General features: G+C 38.9%; 2 protein-coding genes across 5 annotated transcripts in view; one reads left to right on the top strand and one right to left on the bottom strand.

Moving 5' to 3' along the window:
• Positions 1-8,981, top strand: part of sorl1 (sortilin-related receptor, L(DLR class) A repeats containing) — a 62,485-nt gene extending 53,504 nt beyond the window's left edge. For 2 of the 4 annotated variants that reach the window (XM_072454190.1, XM_072454183.1), the window contains exons 43-48: positions 683-847; positions 1,776-1,950; positions 2,026-2,132; positions 2,923-3,115; positions 5,077-5,295; positions 5,799-8,981. In XM_072454190.1, the coding sequence (XP_072310291.1) occupies positions 683-847; positions 1,776-1,950; positions 2,026-2,132; positions 2,923-3,115; positions 5,077-5,295; positions 5,799-5,866 (927 nt within the window). In that variant the 3' untranslated portion in view covers positions 5,867-8,981. Of the gene's footprint in view, positions 1-682; positions 848-1,775; positions 1,951-2,025; positions 2,133-2,922; positions 3,116-5,076; positions 5,296-5,780 lie in introns of all 4 variants that reach the window. The other 2 variants (XM_072454176.1, XM_072454168.1) reach the window with 1 other exon arrangement.
• A 7,057-nt stretch (positions 8,982-16,038) lies between these two features.
• dhx40 (DEAH (Asp-Glu-Ala-His) box polypeptide 40) overlaps positions 16,039-19,511 on the bottom strand; it is a 264,848-nt gene continuing 261,375 nt past the window's right edge. Inside the window, exon 18 of the mRNA XM_072454098.1 lies at positions 16,039-16,053. The gene's annotated coding sequence lies outside the window, so the exon portion shown is untranslated. The remainder of the gene's footprint in view (positions 16,054-19,511) is intronic.

Genomic DNA, 19,511 nt, shown 5'->3' with positions numbered 1-19,511 from the left:
CTTCAAGATGTGTAATTATTCAGTGTGAGCTTTGAGAGACGCAGGTGCAAAATAGGTGCTGTGATTTGCCCCAAAGCACCCCACCACCAAGCACCACCTTCTGGAGTAACAGCAAGTGAGGGGAGCAGAAGGTGTGGACATATTATTAAAGTTTACGATAGGGTGCTTAAACATGGACCAAAAGCTGACTTTAGGACATTTTCATTTGTGCAAAATTTGATTTAACTTTGTGTGCAGTGTCTTTGTTGGTTTGTTAAAAATGTAAACTACAGCTAGGCAAAATGATAAATAAAAGTTTTTTTTCCCCGTCATATTGATCAATCTTGATTTTTAATGTATTTAAAAAAACTAATGAATGAATGAATCTTGTAGAAATGGTTAAATGTTGCAGGACTGTCTTTTAGATAAGTACGATGTTATACTCAATTGTTTCTGTAGTAACAAATCAAATTCTCTGCTCCAGCTCTAATGTAATCACTTACAAATCAACGATAATGTATTGATAATAAATAGGGAAATATTTGAAAAGTAATACAATGTTTTAGTCAATCAATATTTTGTGCACATACAATCATATGCAAATGGGAATAATCTGTCACGATGGACCTGAATTACAAGATGAATTGAAGCTGTATATTGTTCAAATGAGAGATATTTTGACCAAATGCCACTTAATTCTCAGGTGCGTGTGGTGTCTCCGTACTTGGGACCTCCGTCGGACTATGGTGTGGTCAAAATGATCCCCAACGAGCGCCTCCCTCCCAGAAACCTTCACCGAGTTCGAGTGGACAAGACACAGGCCACACTGAAATGGCAGCCTCCTTATGACGCCCCCAACACTGCTCTGGTATATAACATTACAATAACAATGTCATTTATTATATGATCTACAATTCTGAAACCAGCCTTGCGTTTTTACTGTTTTTCTTTTATCAGTTTTCTTTAGTTTTAGTTTAGTTGATTCGCCATTTGCAGTTAGAAATCATGTGCAAAAAAGCTCAAAGTGCACAACAAACATAAAAAACAACCACATAAATAATGGACATAAGTTACATAACATTAAAAGTACCATGAAAAATGTGACAATGTGAAAGTAAGCAAGATAAAAATATGAAGTCAATATGAATAGTTAAAGTGCATTCTTCAAGTTAGTTATTATATACTGTACTTTGCTCTACGTTCCCGAGAGTCGGCCATCTTTACCTGGAGGAATGTTAAAATATACCTAAAAAGTCAGTTGGAATGATACAAAACTGTGTAATTAAACATTATACAGATTACACACAATTAAAGTGGCATTTAAAACATTAAGACATGCAAGAGTTGAGTTAGCCAAAAACATATAATTTATGACTATGAATGACTGTTCAGTGTTTATACTGAGACTATGATGGCAATACCCATTTTTTAGTGTAAATATGTCACTTTATACTTTGACTAATAAAAAAACTGACTGATTTAAGATTAAATAAAATGACTTCTATATGTAATTTTATAAACAAAAAAGAAAATATTTTTTTAAAATACCAAATAATGCCTCAGTTTGTTTTAAGTGACAAAGACCACAATTGTCTCCTCTATTAATGGGAAACACTGCTTTTATTTCTTACTATATTACATTTTATACAGTTTAAACTTTTTACAATAATGAAGAACTTTGTAACACTCTTTAAACTTCCATAGCATATGACATTATTATTCCCTGGTAATACATTTCAAATGCTTTCAAATCCTACTGACAGGCAAATGTGATTTATGGAACGTATTGTGTGCAGACATATGCGATCCATTTGCGGGATGTGATCCGAAAGGAGGAGCGCGACTACAAACTCACGTCCAACAACAACACAGTGGAGTATGTGCTGAAGGGTCTGGAGCCTGGAGGTCGGTACAGCGTTTCTGTGCGGCTCCGAAACATGAGCAAAGAGGCCAGTTTCACTCTCAGCACAGGTACAAGTCACACATTTACATCCTAAAGTAAAGTTTGAAACGTGGTTATAAAGTCTGAGTTTTTTTCTTCTTCAGTACCCCTCCAAGCTCCAGAGGCTTTGAAGATTTTGACAGAGAAAGACCATGTGTTCCTGTTCTGGAAAAGTCTTGCTGTCAGAGAAAAAGGCTTCATTGAGAGCAGGGTGAGGGAACATGCATGAAACCTTGTGTGTGTCTCCAAATAAGCAATTTATGCCGTTAAAATATATTTATATTATTAAAGATGTAAATAATGCCTGACTCTCCACGTCGCTCAACAGTGACTACCCACTCTGAGATTCCAGAAGTAAATTTCCCATTCATTTTTCCTAGACATTTCGGGGGTAAATATAAATAATAATACATTTGAAAGCTTACACAGGTAAAAAAGCAATGTGACAAAGTTAACTAATGACCTCAATGACCTCCACTTTTATTTAAAATCTGTTTCTGAAATGTATTAAATATTACGTTTTAAATGTGTTTTTGGTCTTAAAACAACCTTGTCATGTACATTTTAGTTACCGTGTAGCTGGTTAGCCTGCACTGTCTCTTCACATATTATGCAAAATGTCCTTTTTTTGTGCTTTTGACTTTGTTGTGACTGAGTGATTCTGAGCATTATGTCAAATCACAATCTGGAAAGCTCTATGTAATTACATCTGCAGCCAGAAGATGGAGCCTAAAGTCATTCCTGGTGTGGGAAACGCCAGAGTGATTTTTTTGGTTCTAAATCATGAGGTACAGAGTAAAGGTGCTCAAAAAGTCCAATAACAATTAAAATAATGGATCAAATTTTGCCTTTAAACTCTTATAATATATATTTTTGAAAGTCACATGAGAAAAAATGATGGGAAATTTCAAAATCTCAGGGGACTTTGACATGGACGGGACAGTTGCAATCCATAAGATTAATGCAACCAATAATGAAATATTTGTTCTAATATGTTCTAGGGATATGAGGTGCACGTTTACGACAGTGTGACCAATAAAACCTCGTTCCTGGGAAACACCACAGAGACGTACTTCCGAATCAGCAGCCTCCTCCTCGGGCACAACTACACCTTCTACGTCCAGGCGCGGTGCCTCGTGAACGGGCAGCTGTGTGGAGAGCCCGCCCTGCTCCTCTACAACGAGCTTGCTGCAGGTAAACAACATGGCTGCCTTTATGAGCGTCCACAAGCCTGAAGTCTTTCTTAGAGGGCACTCATGGCACACCAGAGGATTGTGTCTGAGAAATGCAGTTGGCAAAGGAAAAACTGACCTGAACTAGACTCAAAATGCTGCTTCTGTCTTCAAATCGACAGCACAAATTAATAGTATGAGCCAGAGTATGAATATGTTTGGACTGCTATTTGATATTGAAAGATGGGTCAAATGCAAAGGACAGATTTCCTTAAAGGGACAATAAAGTGTACCTTAACCATGACCTTTCTCTGTTGGCTTGAAAACGTCTCTGTAGTCTGTATTAGGGATGTTAAAAATGCTTAACAATAACTCAAACTAGTATCAAAACTAGGTACTGATTTTCACAAGGATAGATGCAAAAATAAATAAATAATAATACAGGGCAGAATTCTTTCTTTCCTGAACAGTTTTAGAATGCTCTTGAACTTTATCAGAATAAGATCACATAATAACAAAGAAAGTTGTATTATGTTGTGTTGAAAATAACAAGCTCTTGATTGAAGAGTGGTCTTTTGTGTATCACTGTGGCATCAATCTCTGTAGCGAACCTACTCTTTCGTTTCAAAATGGAGCTTTGTGACAACACAATAGTATATAATTTGCTTCTGTTGATCGGCCGCCCCATGCAAAATCATACAGCCAGAGAGAGGGGTTAGTTAATGGCGGGGCCGTGGCATGTATGAATAATTATTCACAATACAACATAAACAAATGGTCAGATTTGGAAGCAAGTCGCCCTACTTGTTTACTCACTAGCTCAATAGTACAATAAAAGGAAAATTTCTAACACGAGTAAAAGGTGAAGTGAATAGTAATTAAATGCACGCATTGCACATGTTTTTATTGCCGTGACACCTATTTTAATCATGACAATGAACTTGTAATAGAGTGTTTTGCCATCAAATGAAATGCCGTTAATATTTTTTTTACAATTTAATCTTGTATAACTCTTTATATCTGATTGGTACATTTTGTTTTATTTGTGTAATGCTAGTAAGTGGGATTTACTTGCAGTTTAAGCTGTTTACGGAAAAATAAATCCTGGTTCAGTGATTCAAAAACACTCTGAAGTCTGAAGACTCCCAAACACATACGGAAATACCTTTTTATAACAAAGACACAGCGCATTGTTAAATCAAAATATCACAAAGAATTTCATCAATAATACATTTTATTTGTAAATATTGTCTATCTAGAATGCCAAATTTATGAAATTTCCCCATGTGTGGACAATAAAGGAACATCTTAAACCAGTTTTCATGTTTTCAACCTTTTAATGGAATAAAAAAGTATTTCCAAATTTTCAGTGTACAATAGAAAGTAGTTTCACTAGTTGACTGCAGCCCTTCTCTGAAATACATACAGATATACAATCCACACTGTATACAAAAAGTATGAATACACATAATTGCCATGTACAAAAGGCCCCGTGGCTCCTTTGTTTCCATGCGCTTGTTGTTAATGAGGTGCTCCAGCCTTTGTGTTATAGTCATGGTTATAGTGTTTATTATAGTGACATCTTTATGATTTCACCTGCATTCCTTTTGCCCTTCCTGTTCAAGGGCGCTTCCGCCTTTGCAAGATAGTACGCTTTATGGCATCACGTGTGCTTTGACGATGGTATAAAAGCGTTCGAACGTCGATAATGATCGTCGCGTTTCCTCATCATTTCTGTCAATCCAAGTATCCATCCTCTCCTTAAAGTAGTGCTCTGGCCGACACTCCTGAGCAGTGACATCTGCACACCTGAACCAGCACCTTACAGTCCACACAGTCCGGAGTTATCTCTCCAACAGCCATATACACAACTACAAAATATACACACGCATACACAAAAAAAAAACAACAATCAAGTAAGGAACAGTTTAATGTTGTTAGCATTTCTCATTTGTGAACTCAATGTTACTCTTGTGTTTCCAGGAGCCAACGACGCGTCTCGTGCTGCCAGGGACGAGTCGGGCAGTGACATGGCAGCTGTGGTGGTCCCCGTGTTGTTCCTGCTCCTTCTGGTCGTCTGCGGCGGTCTCGTGGCTCTGTACTTTAGACACCGCCGTCTACAAAACAGCTTCACCGCCTTCGCAAACTCCCATTACAACTCACGCTTAGGCTCTGCGATCTTTTCCTCTGGCGATGAACTGGGTGAGTGACTGCTATGATATTCATTTTACATTCAGTACATGAAACAATTCTAGACAATGTACTGTCCATTAGGGCGATTAATCAACCAATTGTGACTAATGGTCTATAAACAATATTCATAGTCAACATATTTTTTGACCATTTTAACGTTATCTGGGCTACACAGACTTCAAAACACATACGGAAATAACTTTAATAACAAAGACAGGTGCGTTATTAGATCAGTGTCAAAAAGTTTTTAATAATACACTTTATTTGTCTTCAGTCACCATATTTCAACCTTTATTTGGTTTAAAAAATGAACATTTGACTAGTTGACAGATGAAAAATGAATTGCTAGTGACAGCCATTATAAAGCTCATAAATCAATGTCTTTGCAAGATAGAGATCTATAACTATAACGTTTGCAGTATATTGAATTACTTTTGATAGAAATATTGAGCATATTTACTTGTTTTCATCTTTTGTATATTTTATATTTTCAGACATTTCCATTCTTTCAGGTGATGATGATGAAGATGCCCCAATGATCAGCGGTTTCTCAGACGACGTTCCCATGGTGATCGCGTAGCAGGACGTGGCCCCGTCTGTCTCTTCCCTTTTACTCGTGTAACTGTCCCGGTGCAGCAGGAGACGAGAGGAGAGGCTGCAAACGCATTCAGATGGAAAACCAACCAGTTTGGAGTGGGACAGAGTGTAGAGAATATGATATTTTTCAACATTGCACTTTTTTGATCCGCAATAACTTATTTTTTATATGAAATATATATATGGGGGAAAAGGACTAAGAAGAGCTTGGACTCTGAAGACAACTGTGAAGGCCTTGAGTTTGTTGAGCGCGTTCCAGGAAGGAGACAGACAAAATTTACGATGCAAACTCATTTTCCAAGGGAGCGATACATGCTTGAAGCCAAAATAAGCGCCCTGAGACTGAAAAGAATGAAACAGGTACACACAAAATATTAAGATGCTGTATACATTATTTAACAATAGAGTTGATGCGTAGTACTGTGCGTGCTAAAGCAGGAAACGTTACTTTGATGGTCTCAACCGAATGGATAATGACACATATCTTTATTTACAAAATGTTATCTGTAGATTATTTCCAAAGTTTGACCCATCATGGCTCGATTTTAGTTATGTTTTTGTCCCTTTCCTCCCCCAACTCACAGTAAATGTATGTACAAAGAAGACTATTCTGGCTTTGAGGGAGGAAGACTGTAAATATTGGCTTTTAAAATGAAATGTCCTCCCTTGTGTAATGCTGCACCATGTCATGTGTAATGTGTGATGTATTTTATTAATTCAGGACCATTTTAATTCCTCCAGCATTTGCCATAACTGTAGTCACAGAGGGAAAGGTCGGGGTTCTCAGGGAACTGTTGGAGCGAACACCAGCGCAGCACCATCACCACATGGCTTAGGCGGCCAAAAAACAACCCAACATTTAGATAATCGGTTATTAACGCAAACCACAGCAAATGTAGACGTGTGGGGTCAGCGGAGAGTGGAATACAATCATTTAAAACCCGAAAATAAACAATCGTATTCATTTGCAATTTACATCTTCTTGGGATTGGGCATTTTTATTGGACGCAGTCGTCATCCAAGTTTACTACATACATGAATTTTACTCGCCAAAATATTTCCTAGTCCACCTCCGCTGACTCTTACATGTGTAGCGTTTGAAAATATACGGCCGCCTTGTTTCTTAAGCCATTGGAATTGGTGGTGTTCTGCTTTCTATTGATCACATTTGTTTTGTCTTATTGATGTTTTATGAATGTATTTTATATGTGTACTTTCAAGGTACCACCTGTGAAGTTTGTGCATGCTCTTTACTTTGTCATTGCTAAAGTGAATTTGTAAAGCACCTGTTCTGTTAAGTTTGGCTTTTGCAGACTCAATGTATGCTAAAAGGTACACTCAATGCCCAACTCTCAATCCCACTTAATATAAGTGTGTTTTTTCCTGGCATTCTGGGTTATGTTACTTGTTGAAAAAAAATGTGGAAATTGTTTTATTATTGGCATGTCTACAGATGGTACTTTCCTGGACCACTTTTGATGTTATCCCTTGAAATTATTGCCAAACTGTACAACTTATGACTAGAGGTGGGAGACATACATATATAAAACAATGATAATATTGCAATTGTTGTGCTGGAGATATGAACAAATAGAATATTGAGTATATTGTCTATGATTACGCTATTACAAATGGTCTCAGAAATAGAATAATCTGGTGTGTCAACTGTTTTATGGCCCGTTCACGTTGCGTGCGATACTTGAACCTCAACCACAGGTACATTTTAGCACATTCCTGATCATTTTTGTCAATATCGCCCACCCTTACTTATAACTACACCACTTAATATGTCAGCATATCCAAGAAAAGTGTCCTCTAAAATTCAAATGCTTAGTCTGTTTGCCAAAATGAGTTAAATCTTTAATTAATTCTAACTTGCCAAATACTGGAGTTTTGTGTCACCCCACAAAATCCTATCAAGCCTCCATTATGATTATTTATTCAGAGGTAGGTCATACACTGGCATTTTGGTATATTTTTCAAATGTATTCGATGACAACTACGTTACACACCTCCCAAAAAACGATGTAGAATGTGTGCCATTTTAAACTGTTAATTTGGTCATTAGTGCCTATAAATATGAACTGATATCTTATGTTTTCCCTAACACCTTTTAATTGGTTGTGTTCACGTGACTTCACAACATTTGAAAATCCCAGTGTTTAATACCAAGCTGGAGGGCAGGTTAGGATTGCAGATTGCTAATGTCTTGACCCGGTTTATGTTTAATATCGCTGTAATTACAAGAAACAGAAAGTGGCACGAATGCACAATGTCTTCTTTAAATTCAATCCAGATTAATTTCAGAAAGTAGTGCCATTATTCAATTACAAAAAAACTGTTTATTGTCAGTTGAAAGGACTCTGAGCCTTATGTTTATTATGACGAGTTGGAGCCAATCTCTAACAAAAATGAGTTAAACATTTGTGGATTATACATTTGGATATTTCTTTCAACGACAGTGAATTTCCCATAGTTATACAGGCCCCTGCCCTCCATCTGAAATTCATTTATAACATGATTCATTCTTAAATGTGAACGCAACCCGTTGTTTCTTGAAGATTCACAGAGTTTTTATTTTTAAGCCTTAAGACCTGTTTTCTGGGAGTGACGCTATTTTAACTCGTTTGCAGTCGTTTCAGATATTGTTTTTGTTTTGCCACATAATGCCTTACTAGAAAGCGCAGATTAGGATTCTACTGTATGTAAAGTGTAGATCACAAGGGCACACGCATGCATAAACACGCTTACACACACAAACACGCACACACAGAGGATGAAGCTGAGGAGGAAACTACTGTCTGGGTCAGATCACTGCTCTGTGTGTGTCACTGGTATAGTCAGGTTTTTACACATGTATAAAGCATAAATCTTTGTTATGATGTGACCTTTTGACTCCCATTTGTCTTAATGTGGACTCTTGTCAAATGGTTTGCTTGAAAATGTCATTGGCACAGAGTTGGTTCATGTTCGCCTTGGCCACGTCCGAGGATATTAATGTCTTGCTTGAAATAAGTCACGAGAAAAGTCTCAGAGGTACAGTGAGAGATGTTTTAAAGAACCACTTATACTGAAATAAACTTGCTGAAAACAAACAAGGTCATTCATTGTGTGGTTTTCTCCCTTTTTTACTTTGAATTTACAGTCGTGTGTGTGTGTGTGTGTGTGTGTGTGTGTGTGTGTGTGTGTGTGTGTGTGTGTGTGTGTGTGTGTGTGTGTGTGTGTGTGTGTGTGTGTGTGTGTGTGTGTGTGTGCGTGCGTGCGTGCGTGCGTGCGTGCGTGCGTGCGTGCGTGCGTGCGTGCGTTACAGTGACGGTGCATTATTATTAATAATAGTCTAATCAAATTAACCAAGACAAAAGGCAGGAAAGATGCGGGTGCCAAGTCGTTCATAGGTTTCAGCTTCCTTTTATTTGCAACATGTTGAGAACCGTTTCCCTTTCAAGAAAATTAATAGGTTGTTTTAAATAGTTAATCACTATAACAACGGCCCTAATTTCTCATAATTCCGGCTAATTTACAATGAAGTGCTTGAGCAAGTTGATTTATAATTGCTTAAAAAATAATAACCAAGGAATAGAAACATGATTGTAGCTGTGGTTAGTTACACAACGAGGGAAACGTAACTGATTCACTTTCACCTTTCAACAATCGAGCTGAGCTGTAAAAACATGGCTGTGTTTCCTCCATGTCCACCAGGGGGCAGTGTACGCCGCAGCGCGCCTCGGTGCGTTGCCAGATCTGACTTGACCTTCTCTGCGTCGTGGGCATGGATTTATTATGTTATCGGTCGTGGGTTTAAAATAGTAATTTAACAGTGTCCAAAGGAAAAAGTCAACTTCTAAAGACACTATTTCAATATTTGAATTGACAAATAAGCACACGAATATCACATTGTGGCAATTTGCTTAGAACACAGGTTGGTGGCTGCCACAGTTAACAACACGTTGTTCCAGTGTTTAATTAAAGGTACGGTTACTACACATTTTACTCATCTTAATCACAAGGCCTTCAATACTAAAGCTGTATTTTTAAAACAATTTTGATTCTTTAGTTTGATTTCCACAATTAATTTGTAGTTATTAATGAGTTCTTATTATTTGTTCACTATCTTGGGCCCACTATGTAAACATAAAGCAATACTGTAATCTACTCTCTTTCTTAGCATACTTTAACTTTAACTTTAATTGTTGTCAACGTTGTCCTTGAAAGGTCAGGAAGTCAGTAAGTGCATTAAATAATGAGCTCACTTTCCTAGTTTTGTTACGCGTTGCTGAAAACAAAGCAGAGCGCCCTGCTGTGAAAGCTGCTGGTGCATTTTAGCTCGGTGTCATTCAGGGTCAGCCAGGAGCACCGCCACACATACATTCGACAACAAATACAGCCCTCCTCTTCCTCTCCAGAGGTCGAGAGCCGGTCAAGAAGGGCCTGCCTGCTTCCTGATGGCCTGGGGTCAAAGGTTGAACGTGCAGAGGGCAGGGTCAAGAGCAGGTGGTGCAGAGATAAACGGGACGCAGAAAGAGACTGAAGAGCTGCTGCTGGATAAAGGCACACTCACTGGTCATACTGTACAAAGACTGGGAGGACATTTAATTCAGATGCTATTTATGAACCAAGGCTGTGACAAAAGGTGAATGAAATAGTTGATGAGACACGCAAAACAATTTTTAAATTTGATCTTTTGAAACATTGTTGATAGGAATACCCAGAGGGAGAAAAAACAAAAAACAACCTTGTATCAGTCTATGATAGTATTTTTTCAGACATTTAGTTGCTTTACCTTTATTCGTTCACTCTCCTTGCCAAAGATGCCCTTGGGCTAATTCAAGAGGTGTGGCTTCCAATCTGTGCTTGGAATGCCCCAGAGTAAGGCATTAAACCTTGCTATCTTGCATTTATTCATTTACATATGTTTTTATTGTCCAAAAACGTTCCTTCCTACTGTGAGCAAGGTCGCCTCTCAGAAGATCTGACCTGTAAATTGGCCCGCTGGCGTCACCCACGTTTGTCAGTGGATATAGACAACACTAATGCCATACCACGGGACATTCCAGGCTGAGACAGAGCCTTTATGTTTTGGTTGCTGCTTTACACATTTAAGGTTTATAAAAGCGACGCATAGGGAAGTAATGTATGTATTGTATTGAAATGAGCTCAAGGGCTACGTGCTGCAGACCCAAGTATGGATGAAAGTGTAAACCAATCATAGGTGGACTGAGCTGGAGTCAGGTCAGAATTCTGTAGCGTTCAACTGTCAGTGTGTAGATCTGCTGACCTGGCTCATGGTTCATAACTCTGTAATTACTGGGCATTTTCACGTGAATCAAAAACTGGCACAAAGTTCAGTGTCTTCTCTGTCAAAGTAAATAAACAAAAGTGAAATTGGGTTTTCACATTAGCTTCAGCAAGTGGTGCTAATATTCAATCATAAACCTGCATTGCAAAGAAGGATAAGGGTCAGCATTTGTGGATCATAAGTCTAGATATTTCTTTCAAAAACTGTGAATCTCGCATAGAGTTATATAATGTACATGCAAATCACTGTACACCAGAGTGCAGGTGATACACTGTGGCCTCCCCTGATTTAAATATTCAAAAGGAAAGTAGCAGTCGCACGAGATTGATTACACAATGAACTTCAACCCTGAGCGGCGCAAGGTTCAGGGACATTTTCACCCTGAATGCATCATGTCTTTTGTTTCCTGGCGAGTCCACTTGCCAGTCCAAATCACTTGTAATTATGTGTGGGGTTTTATTGGAGAAGACTAGGACCAATAGCAAAGACTGGAGGCCTGACTCTCCTAGCAACAAGCCGCGGTGCTGCTGTGCTTTGCCATTAGCCGATACCCTGAGGAGAGATCATTTGGAAACTACTCTTTCTGGTCCGTGTTGTGACATTAAACTCGCTGTAGCCCATCTCTCGTCAGCAGCCGCCGCTTCACTGCAGCTTTGATTCGTCCCTGAGTAGAAAAACACATATTTTACTTTGAAACCGCTCTCAGTAATCATCATGATGTCTGTACTTTGTGTGCGCTCATCTCATTTTGCTCGCCAAATATGATTGAAATTTGGAAATTGTATGTGTCTAGATGTATTTTTGACTTTCATCTCTTAGAGTCATACATGAAATAGGGGCGAGAGTGTCAAGCAAATTCTAACTGAGCATGTGTCTTTGTCACAATTTCCATGCATGTGTTCAACTTGGAGCTGTTTGATGTGAGAAATGTATCAATCGCATTTGTTTTCATCAAATTGTAGGATCACAATTAGTATTTGTCTCACAAAAATATGAAATCAACTTCCAATATTAACTTCCTGAACATTTAGAAACAGGAAATTCTAACCTGAATTCCTGAAATTCTATTAAAACGCCCCAAGCTGATTATTGACGATTAGAAATGACCGAATCTCAATCTTGATTAAAATGTGATTATCTGCGCTGCTTGTAAATTGACACAAAGAACAATTTGACCAAAATATAAAACATTTAAATAAATCATCTAGCTATTCCTGACCAAACTTTATCAAGATCTGGATATCCCCATTGCTCCTCACAGTTTGGCCCAGAGGTATTCAAGTCAAATGCAGCGATCAACATAGCATATCTTACATTGTTGTTAACATATATCTCTTATATCTAAGCTTACTTAATCAAGTTAGAGTTCCAGTCTGGTGTATTATGGATCAGCCTTGTATTCAATCATATCATCATCATGTAATACAAATAAACTATATATTCTGTTTCCTGTAAATAAAAACAGGCTAACATTTGCCAGGTTTTTGAAGAGCTACTGTATGTTCCAGGGACGAGGACAAAGAAAACTGGTCGTTTCACTGCTTTGGGCCAGAGTGGAGTTAGATTACCTGAGGCTACACCTGTCTGTCTGTCTGTGTGTGTGTCTGTCTGTGTGTGTGTCTGTCTGTGTGTGTGTGTGTGTCTGTGTGTGTCTGTGTGTCTGCGCCCCCCCACAGCGCTGTCAGCAGGGCGGACCAATGGAGGAGAACACGAGCGCCCTGCTATTGGCTGCGAGGAGTAGATATAGACGTGCCGCTGAAGTCCCCAGCTGCTGGTTGGAGGAGCAGAAGACTTTTGATGTTCCGGTGTCACTGTGCATGTTGTGTTGTGTTTGTGTGCGCGTCGGTGTTTTCATGTGTGTGTACGTCGTCCTGCTTAAAGCCCGTCAGCATGTTGGGCCTTTAGAGACCGCTCACTGTCAATATGAGATCTTGCTTATGTCTGACTTTTGACAGAGAAGAAGGTTCTTTGACTGAGCTAGCATAGTTTCCTCTGGCAAAAATAAAGCTATATCTATGGGTTTCAGAATGATGAAAACACTCTTGCCATACAGATTAACAATTTAAAACGAAACATTGCATATTTTAAACGGGGAGAAGCCTTCAAATGAACAGTTAATAAGAAGCTGAAACCCATGGATATTGCATCATTGACAAATTTAACTTCTAATTTAGGCGGTGTTATGATTCAGAGCTGCTTGTCGCAATTTGTTAAGCTTGACTTGAATGCTCCCTAACTCAAGTACTAGGCAAATAAATCTATTCACTATAATTATATCTATTTAAATCACACTTTAAACAGTAGATAAAAGAAAACCAAGTCTGTGAGCAGTTTTAACTCTGGCCCTTTTCTGTTCTCTTTTTGTAATGTTTTGTATTGTCTTCAGCGCCCAGGGACAACAGATGGAAACTATTATAATCTGGCATGTTTACGCTGTATCCAACTGTTACAGATGTTTGTTAATATCACTATCAAAAAAATAATCAAACTTACATTTTACATTTTCTGCTTTTATTCATTTTGATCAAAATCATCCAAAACATTCTTAAGGAACATGTGTCATTCAAAATACCAACACTGGACTTCAAAATGTGCATATACATGTATTTTCTAAAATATTCAGATTATTCTATCCATCCTTTAATTGGGACCGCGCTTGGCTGCCGTATAGGTGCAGAAATGAGGTGTGAAAAGTGAGCAATTACATTCTATCCCTGCCAAAACTACACTCTACAACACCTTTAATACATTTTCCCTGACATTTTCTCCTTTGAGGCTATCTGTATATCTGTTTTTATTCCAGAGTTTGATGTCCTATTGTTCCTTATCACAGTGTCTTGCATCCTCGCTGCTGTGTCGCATCTCGCTCGGACCATTCTTCACTCCTCCCTCGCTATACATTTCCCCTGCATCCTCCGTCGCCCCCTCGCCCCTCATAAGGCCGCTGTCCGACATAAAGCCTTCATTTGTTCTCATCCTTGTACCATGCGTCTCCGCGCCATTGTTCTGTGGGCCTACTGTTAATATCCGTTGCAAATCTGCTTACTTTCAGATTCCATCAATACAAGTGGGGTTGCACAAAGAGAGGACTGTGCCAGGGCCGGGAGAAAAGGATGTGAACAGAGGTTGTCAGTGTCTATGAGTCCGGGAAAGCGGTTGACAATGGCGGCTGTGTGCGCCCGCCCTGGTGATTGATCAGTCTGATGTGGAGCTGCGTGGGCCGGATGGGGCAGACACAATTAAACAAACAAAAGGTGGAGAGGAAGTGGCCTGATGTAGGTGAAGGGATTAGAGAAGGATGAGTCAAGTCCATGTGGTGGGTCCGTTTGGTGGAAAATGATGGCAAACTGGCACATGAAAAGGCAAAGGCTTGTGGTTTGCTCATGAACTCCCAGATGACTTTTGGCTTGTGAAAATGGCGTCATTATACCAAATGGTTTGAAAACGTTTGAAATGTTACCATCAATACTGCATTATGGGTCAGAAGATTGTTTCATCGTATCCATAATTGTTGTAGCCACCGATGCCACACACAGTGATTTGATTTGTTATTCATTCACAAAAATGATGGCAAACTGGCACTTGAAATGGCTTTGTGGCTTGTGGTTTCACTTCCAAATCAATTCTGTTTTCAAATAGAATTACACTAAACGTTTTGAATTGTACCACCTATATGTTGGATCTTCATAAACATATTTTGTTGTCACATTAAATACATTACAATGATGAATCCATAGTCACAAAACAATGATATCAGAACTTCTGGTCCTTTTTCACTTGGGATTAACACTCTCAAATTTTAGTTTACAATAATTTGAATACTGATTTAGCTTATTTGTGTAAGATCCTCTTCCATGAAGCTCTTTTTGCCCTTGGGTTTGGCTAATAAAGAACAGAACAGTGTGTCTTAGCTGGCTTCACCTGTAGCTCAAAAGAACTGAATGCATTTGTTTAACATTCTTTATCTGTGGAAGGAATTTATAAGCCTGTTGTTAACAAAGTGTTGCGTTGTCTAATCAGAGGTCAGCTTTTGTTGCAGTGTTCTCTGAATATGTTAGGTGTCATTGTGGAGATTCAGTAAAGATAAAAAAAAACTTACAGTTTTCCTGTAAAGGCGTCTCCTGGACACAGGCTAAGTGCCACGACCTGTTTGATCTTGCCCTGGCTCCATTAGTTGCTTTATCTTTGATTCTAATCTCTGCTTCAACATGGTCAATGCCAAAGATATACAAATGTATAGAATATTAGACACAAATAAAATTAAATAGGTTTTGTTGTGTGTATGTATATACAACTATATACAAATATATATTCTATTGACTATAGAAGAGAGGATTCATCAAAGAAGCATGAATGAAGCTAAATACCACTCCAGGTAAGCTGTTGGTGAGGGAAAACATTTAACATGGTTAAAAGTTAAACAAAGTCAAATTTGCATAACACAAAAACACTGACGGTCAAAATGTGAAGTTTTGGGTGGGGGAGTCATGCAGGCTCAGCCAACAAATCCATTTTACTTAATTTTCCCCCAATATGAAACATCAGCAAGAATTTTTGAATCGTACATGTCTTTTACACTTTATCGAATTAGTGAAAACATTCCTGGAAAGCACATTTTTTGTATTTTCCTCCCAAATAGGTCTGAGTTCCTATTGTTCCCACTGAATGTTGTGAATTCTTTGCAGGTTTGTTTGACCTGGCACTGCTGCTCCTGGACAAAGGCTCCATCCAAGTGCTTGCTCATTGTGTGTATGCTGCCTGTAATGAGGGAACTTCTCCCCAGTGATGAACCCTCATCTATTTAATTTTAGACCCACTCGATGCCCCCAGCCCCACCCCCTACAGGCTCCTGCGGTTAATGAAAACATAACAGACTGTTTGGCTGGTCCAAGCCAAGATCCTCATCATCTCCCAGTCATAGCAGCCATTAGAGGAGAGCCAGGCCAAACTGTCCCCTCTGTCCCGACTCCCTACTCTATCTGCCTGACATTGTCCATCCAAATGCCTGAACCACTGCCAAACTTATCTCTGCCTCCATGTCCGTGGGGTTTCTCTTTCCCCCCACCACTTCTATTCACTCTTTCTCCTCCGCCTTCTCTCTCTCTCTTCTCCTACATGCTCGCTCTCTCAACATAATTCATGCCCCCCAGTGGGAGCACAATTTGTTCTCAATTTGTGTCCCTCGAACCCTACATTTCTTAAGGTCCAGCTCCCGTTGCCCTAATGTCATGGCGCCTGTAAATTGGCACAAACACCAGCACCGAGCTTAATGGCATTTACCAGAAAGTAGGTTGTGTCTTCGCCCATGTTTGTTTGAAGGTTTGTTTATTGGTGGTTATAGTCTTAGTCTTAGTTTGAAAAATAATAGTAAAATTATCTGTCAATTATCAAATTACTGTGAGTTATTCTGTACTTTCATAAACCACAAGAGGCCAGTATAAAGGGGCTGCAGTGGGTCATGGTGTTCGCCCACTGACCCCAAAAAGCAGTTGGTGCAATCTCAGTGTAGTTTGTTGTTGTGTCATTAGGCAAGCCAATTCACCCAGGAGTGTCACTGTTCAACCAGATAACAAAAAAAAAATCTCTTTTTTCATTATTTATTGTTTTTTATATGATTTTTTCTTATCAAAACATTAAAATTACTTTTCCTAATTTCATGAATATACAAAAATGTAATCAGTGCCATTCAACATGGAAAAATAGTCAAATATTTTCCTCCAAAATCTGAGCCAGGTGCTTTTACTGACAGAGAAATGGCTGCAAAACTCTCGATTAAAAAGCCAAGGTGATCATTGAAGTTTTTACATAATGGATCTTAATTAGATTAAAATGTGATTAATTGCTCAGCCTTAACTCTGCGTCAAACAATACACCATTTACCCACTAACTAATGTCACTAATTTGAGTCCAGACCAGCTCAGTATCCAGACTGTAGATTTATGAGTTCTAAATACCAAAATCTTCCATTGGTATTATCAATGAAAAAGATGTTTTAATTGACACTTTTTGCAAATCAACTCTTCATTTACAAGCTGTATTTTGCTCTTGGCTTCTTTATACTGTAAACTTGTTCACTGCTTAACTCATTTAACAACATGCATAGGCCATGGTGATTTCTGTTGGCTGCTTTAACTTTTTTTTGCACTGTGGTCTCCTTTCCTGTAAAATAGCTTCTTTCCGAGCGCAGAGTTAAGCACGTCTTGTCACTTGTCAGTTTTGTGGCTTCCTCTTTGCCCCTCCTTCGCTCTCCCCGGTTGATTCCGTTCCTCTGTTTGCAGATCGGAGGCTTTGGCCGTTCCCCCAGCAGCGGCTCTGACCGTGTGGGGATAGCGACGGGGCCTGGGAGACGAGCAGCCCTGCCAGCTTCCGATGTCATTACTGGAACATAACACGGTCAGACAGGCAGATGCACAACACACAAATCACACATGTTCATTCAGCTCACAGCCGGACAGCACATGCACACACCAGGGCAAAGTGACCGCAGCGCACAGCTTATCCAGCCATTGTGTTGGCAGCAAGCGCTTAATCATCTACAGAAGAAAATAGTATAGCTGGACTGAATGCCTGGGAGTGGAAATGCTCGGATTTTGTGCATAGCTGAAATTCTCTTTATCATTGTCATCAGGGTTGACTAGAGGTCAATGATGTGCTTTTTTCCAAAGCCAATACACTTTTTTTTTTGTATTTCAGATCGACCGAAAACCGATAAGCTCTGCTGATATTTTATAGTTGATTTGTAGAGCAGATTTTTATAGAAATTCTATGGTTTTAAATGACTAGTCAGCTGTGCACTTCTCCGCAAAAGAAAAGTATTATCTATAGAAATAATGTTTTACACATTCACATTCCTTTTTCTCTGCAAATCTTTAAAAGAGCAGATTTATTTGAATGAACATTCTGAATAGGGAACCGCACTTTATAATTTAACACAATGTATTTTCTTACAAAATATCAGCTTGTGCTTTAAGGGTGATAGCCAGCTATATCTTAAAAGGTTCAAATATTGGCCTGCCCAGATGTATTTGAACTGCTTTCTCTAGTTTTGACACACAGTATGTCAAATGTAAGTCAAATTGGATGTAAACGTTAAAATGCAAATCACTGAGTAACACGTTCACTTCTTTGCACTTACCCTTTGTGTTTTCAAGTGTCTACTCTCTACTGAATGAATATAGTTATAGTATTCTGTGTCTTTCCACATAGATCCGATAACACTTTATTTTATTAGCCTTAATAAAGCTTAAGAAAAGAGTTAATTGATCATTGATGATTAGTTTATTTGGGATGATTCAGTCCTAAGTACTTAGTTAATGCTCTACCCCAGTATTGTACAAACCTTTTTCACCGAGAGCCACATTCTTAAACTTATACTGAGCAGAGGGCCACAAACAACCCAACAATGTCAAATATGTCAAATGACAATGCATTTTTGCATTTGCATTTGACGTTGTTTCAATGAGACCCCACACCTTTGATGAGACTTGGAACATTAATATTAGATAGTCTAACATAAACATGTTTGAACGTTTCCAATTTAACAGTACTAGTTTCTGTGGTATGGACCGAGGGCAGGAAGCCCGGGGGCCAAATGCGGCCCTCGGGCCATAGTTTGGACATGCCTGCTCTAACCCCTTCAATTAAGTAGTTACCAAGCTGGAATCCTTTTTAATAAACTATTTGTTCTTTATGAAGTAAGCCTTTGTTCATGCTTTATTAAAGTGGTATCATAGGGCTTTTTTATTCACCTTTCGCTCACTCATGCAGTTTATTTTATATTGATACATAGACACTACTTTGTTATTTAGCACTCATACTGCCTCTGTTGATCTCGGTGCTTCTCACAAGTCACCGGAAGAGGTTGTGCAGATGAATCAAACTGGAGTTGATGTGATTAGTTTCAAGGCTTATAGGATCGAGATGAAAGGATACACATGGAAACCTTCTGTTGGCTTTTCCCACTGACACTTGAATAGGGAGTCTGTGTGCTCCAGCTTTATTTGCCGAGGCTGCTGGGGCATATGACTTTGAGATTGGCACCTTGTAAGGGAACCAGAGTAGACCGAGTGGATGGCACTAAGCTTAAGTCTGTTATTTGCTGTCACAAGCGTCATCTGGAGCACCTTGAGCTTCATCCTCTTCCCACTACGCTATAGGTGAACATAAAACAATAGAAACAATGCGTCATTGCTTTGTGTGGTGTTTTAATCTATTGTAGTACACGTTTGCTCACAACTTGACTGCTACAGAGAAATATCATATTTCAGTAGTCTACACATCATGCAAACATAAGTAAAACATGTACAACAGGCTAATCCTCCAGGTCTAGTTC

This window comes from Eucyclogobius newberryi, unplaced genomic scaffold, assembly GCF_026437365.1.
Source record: "Eucyclogobius newberryi isolate DKJ021-1_F unplaced genomic scaffold, fEucNew1.0.hap1 SCAF_10, whole genome shotgun sequence".
Classification (NCBI taxonomy): domain Eukaryota; kingdom Metazoa; phylum Chordata; class Actinopteri; order Gobiiformes; family Gobiidae; genus Eucyclogobius; species Eucyclogobius newberryi.
This window is presented reverse-complemented; position numbering and strand designations above follow the sequence as displayed.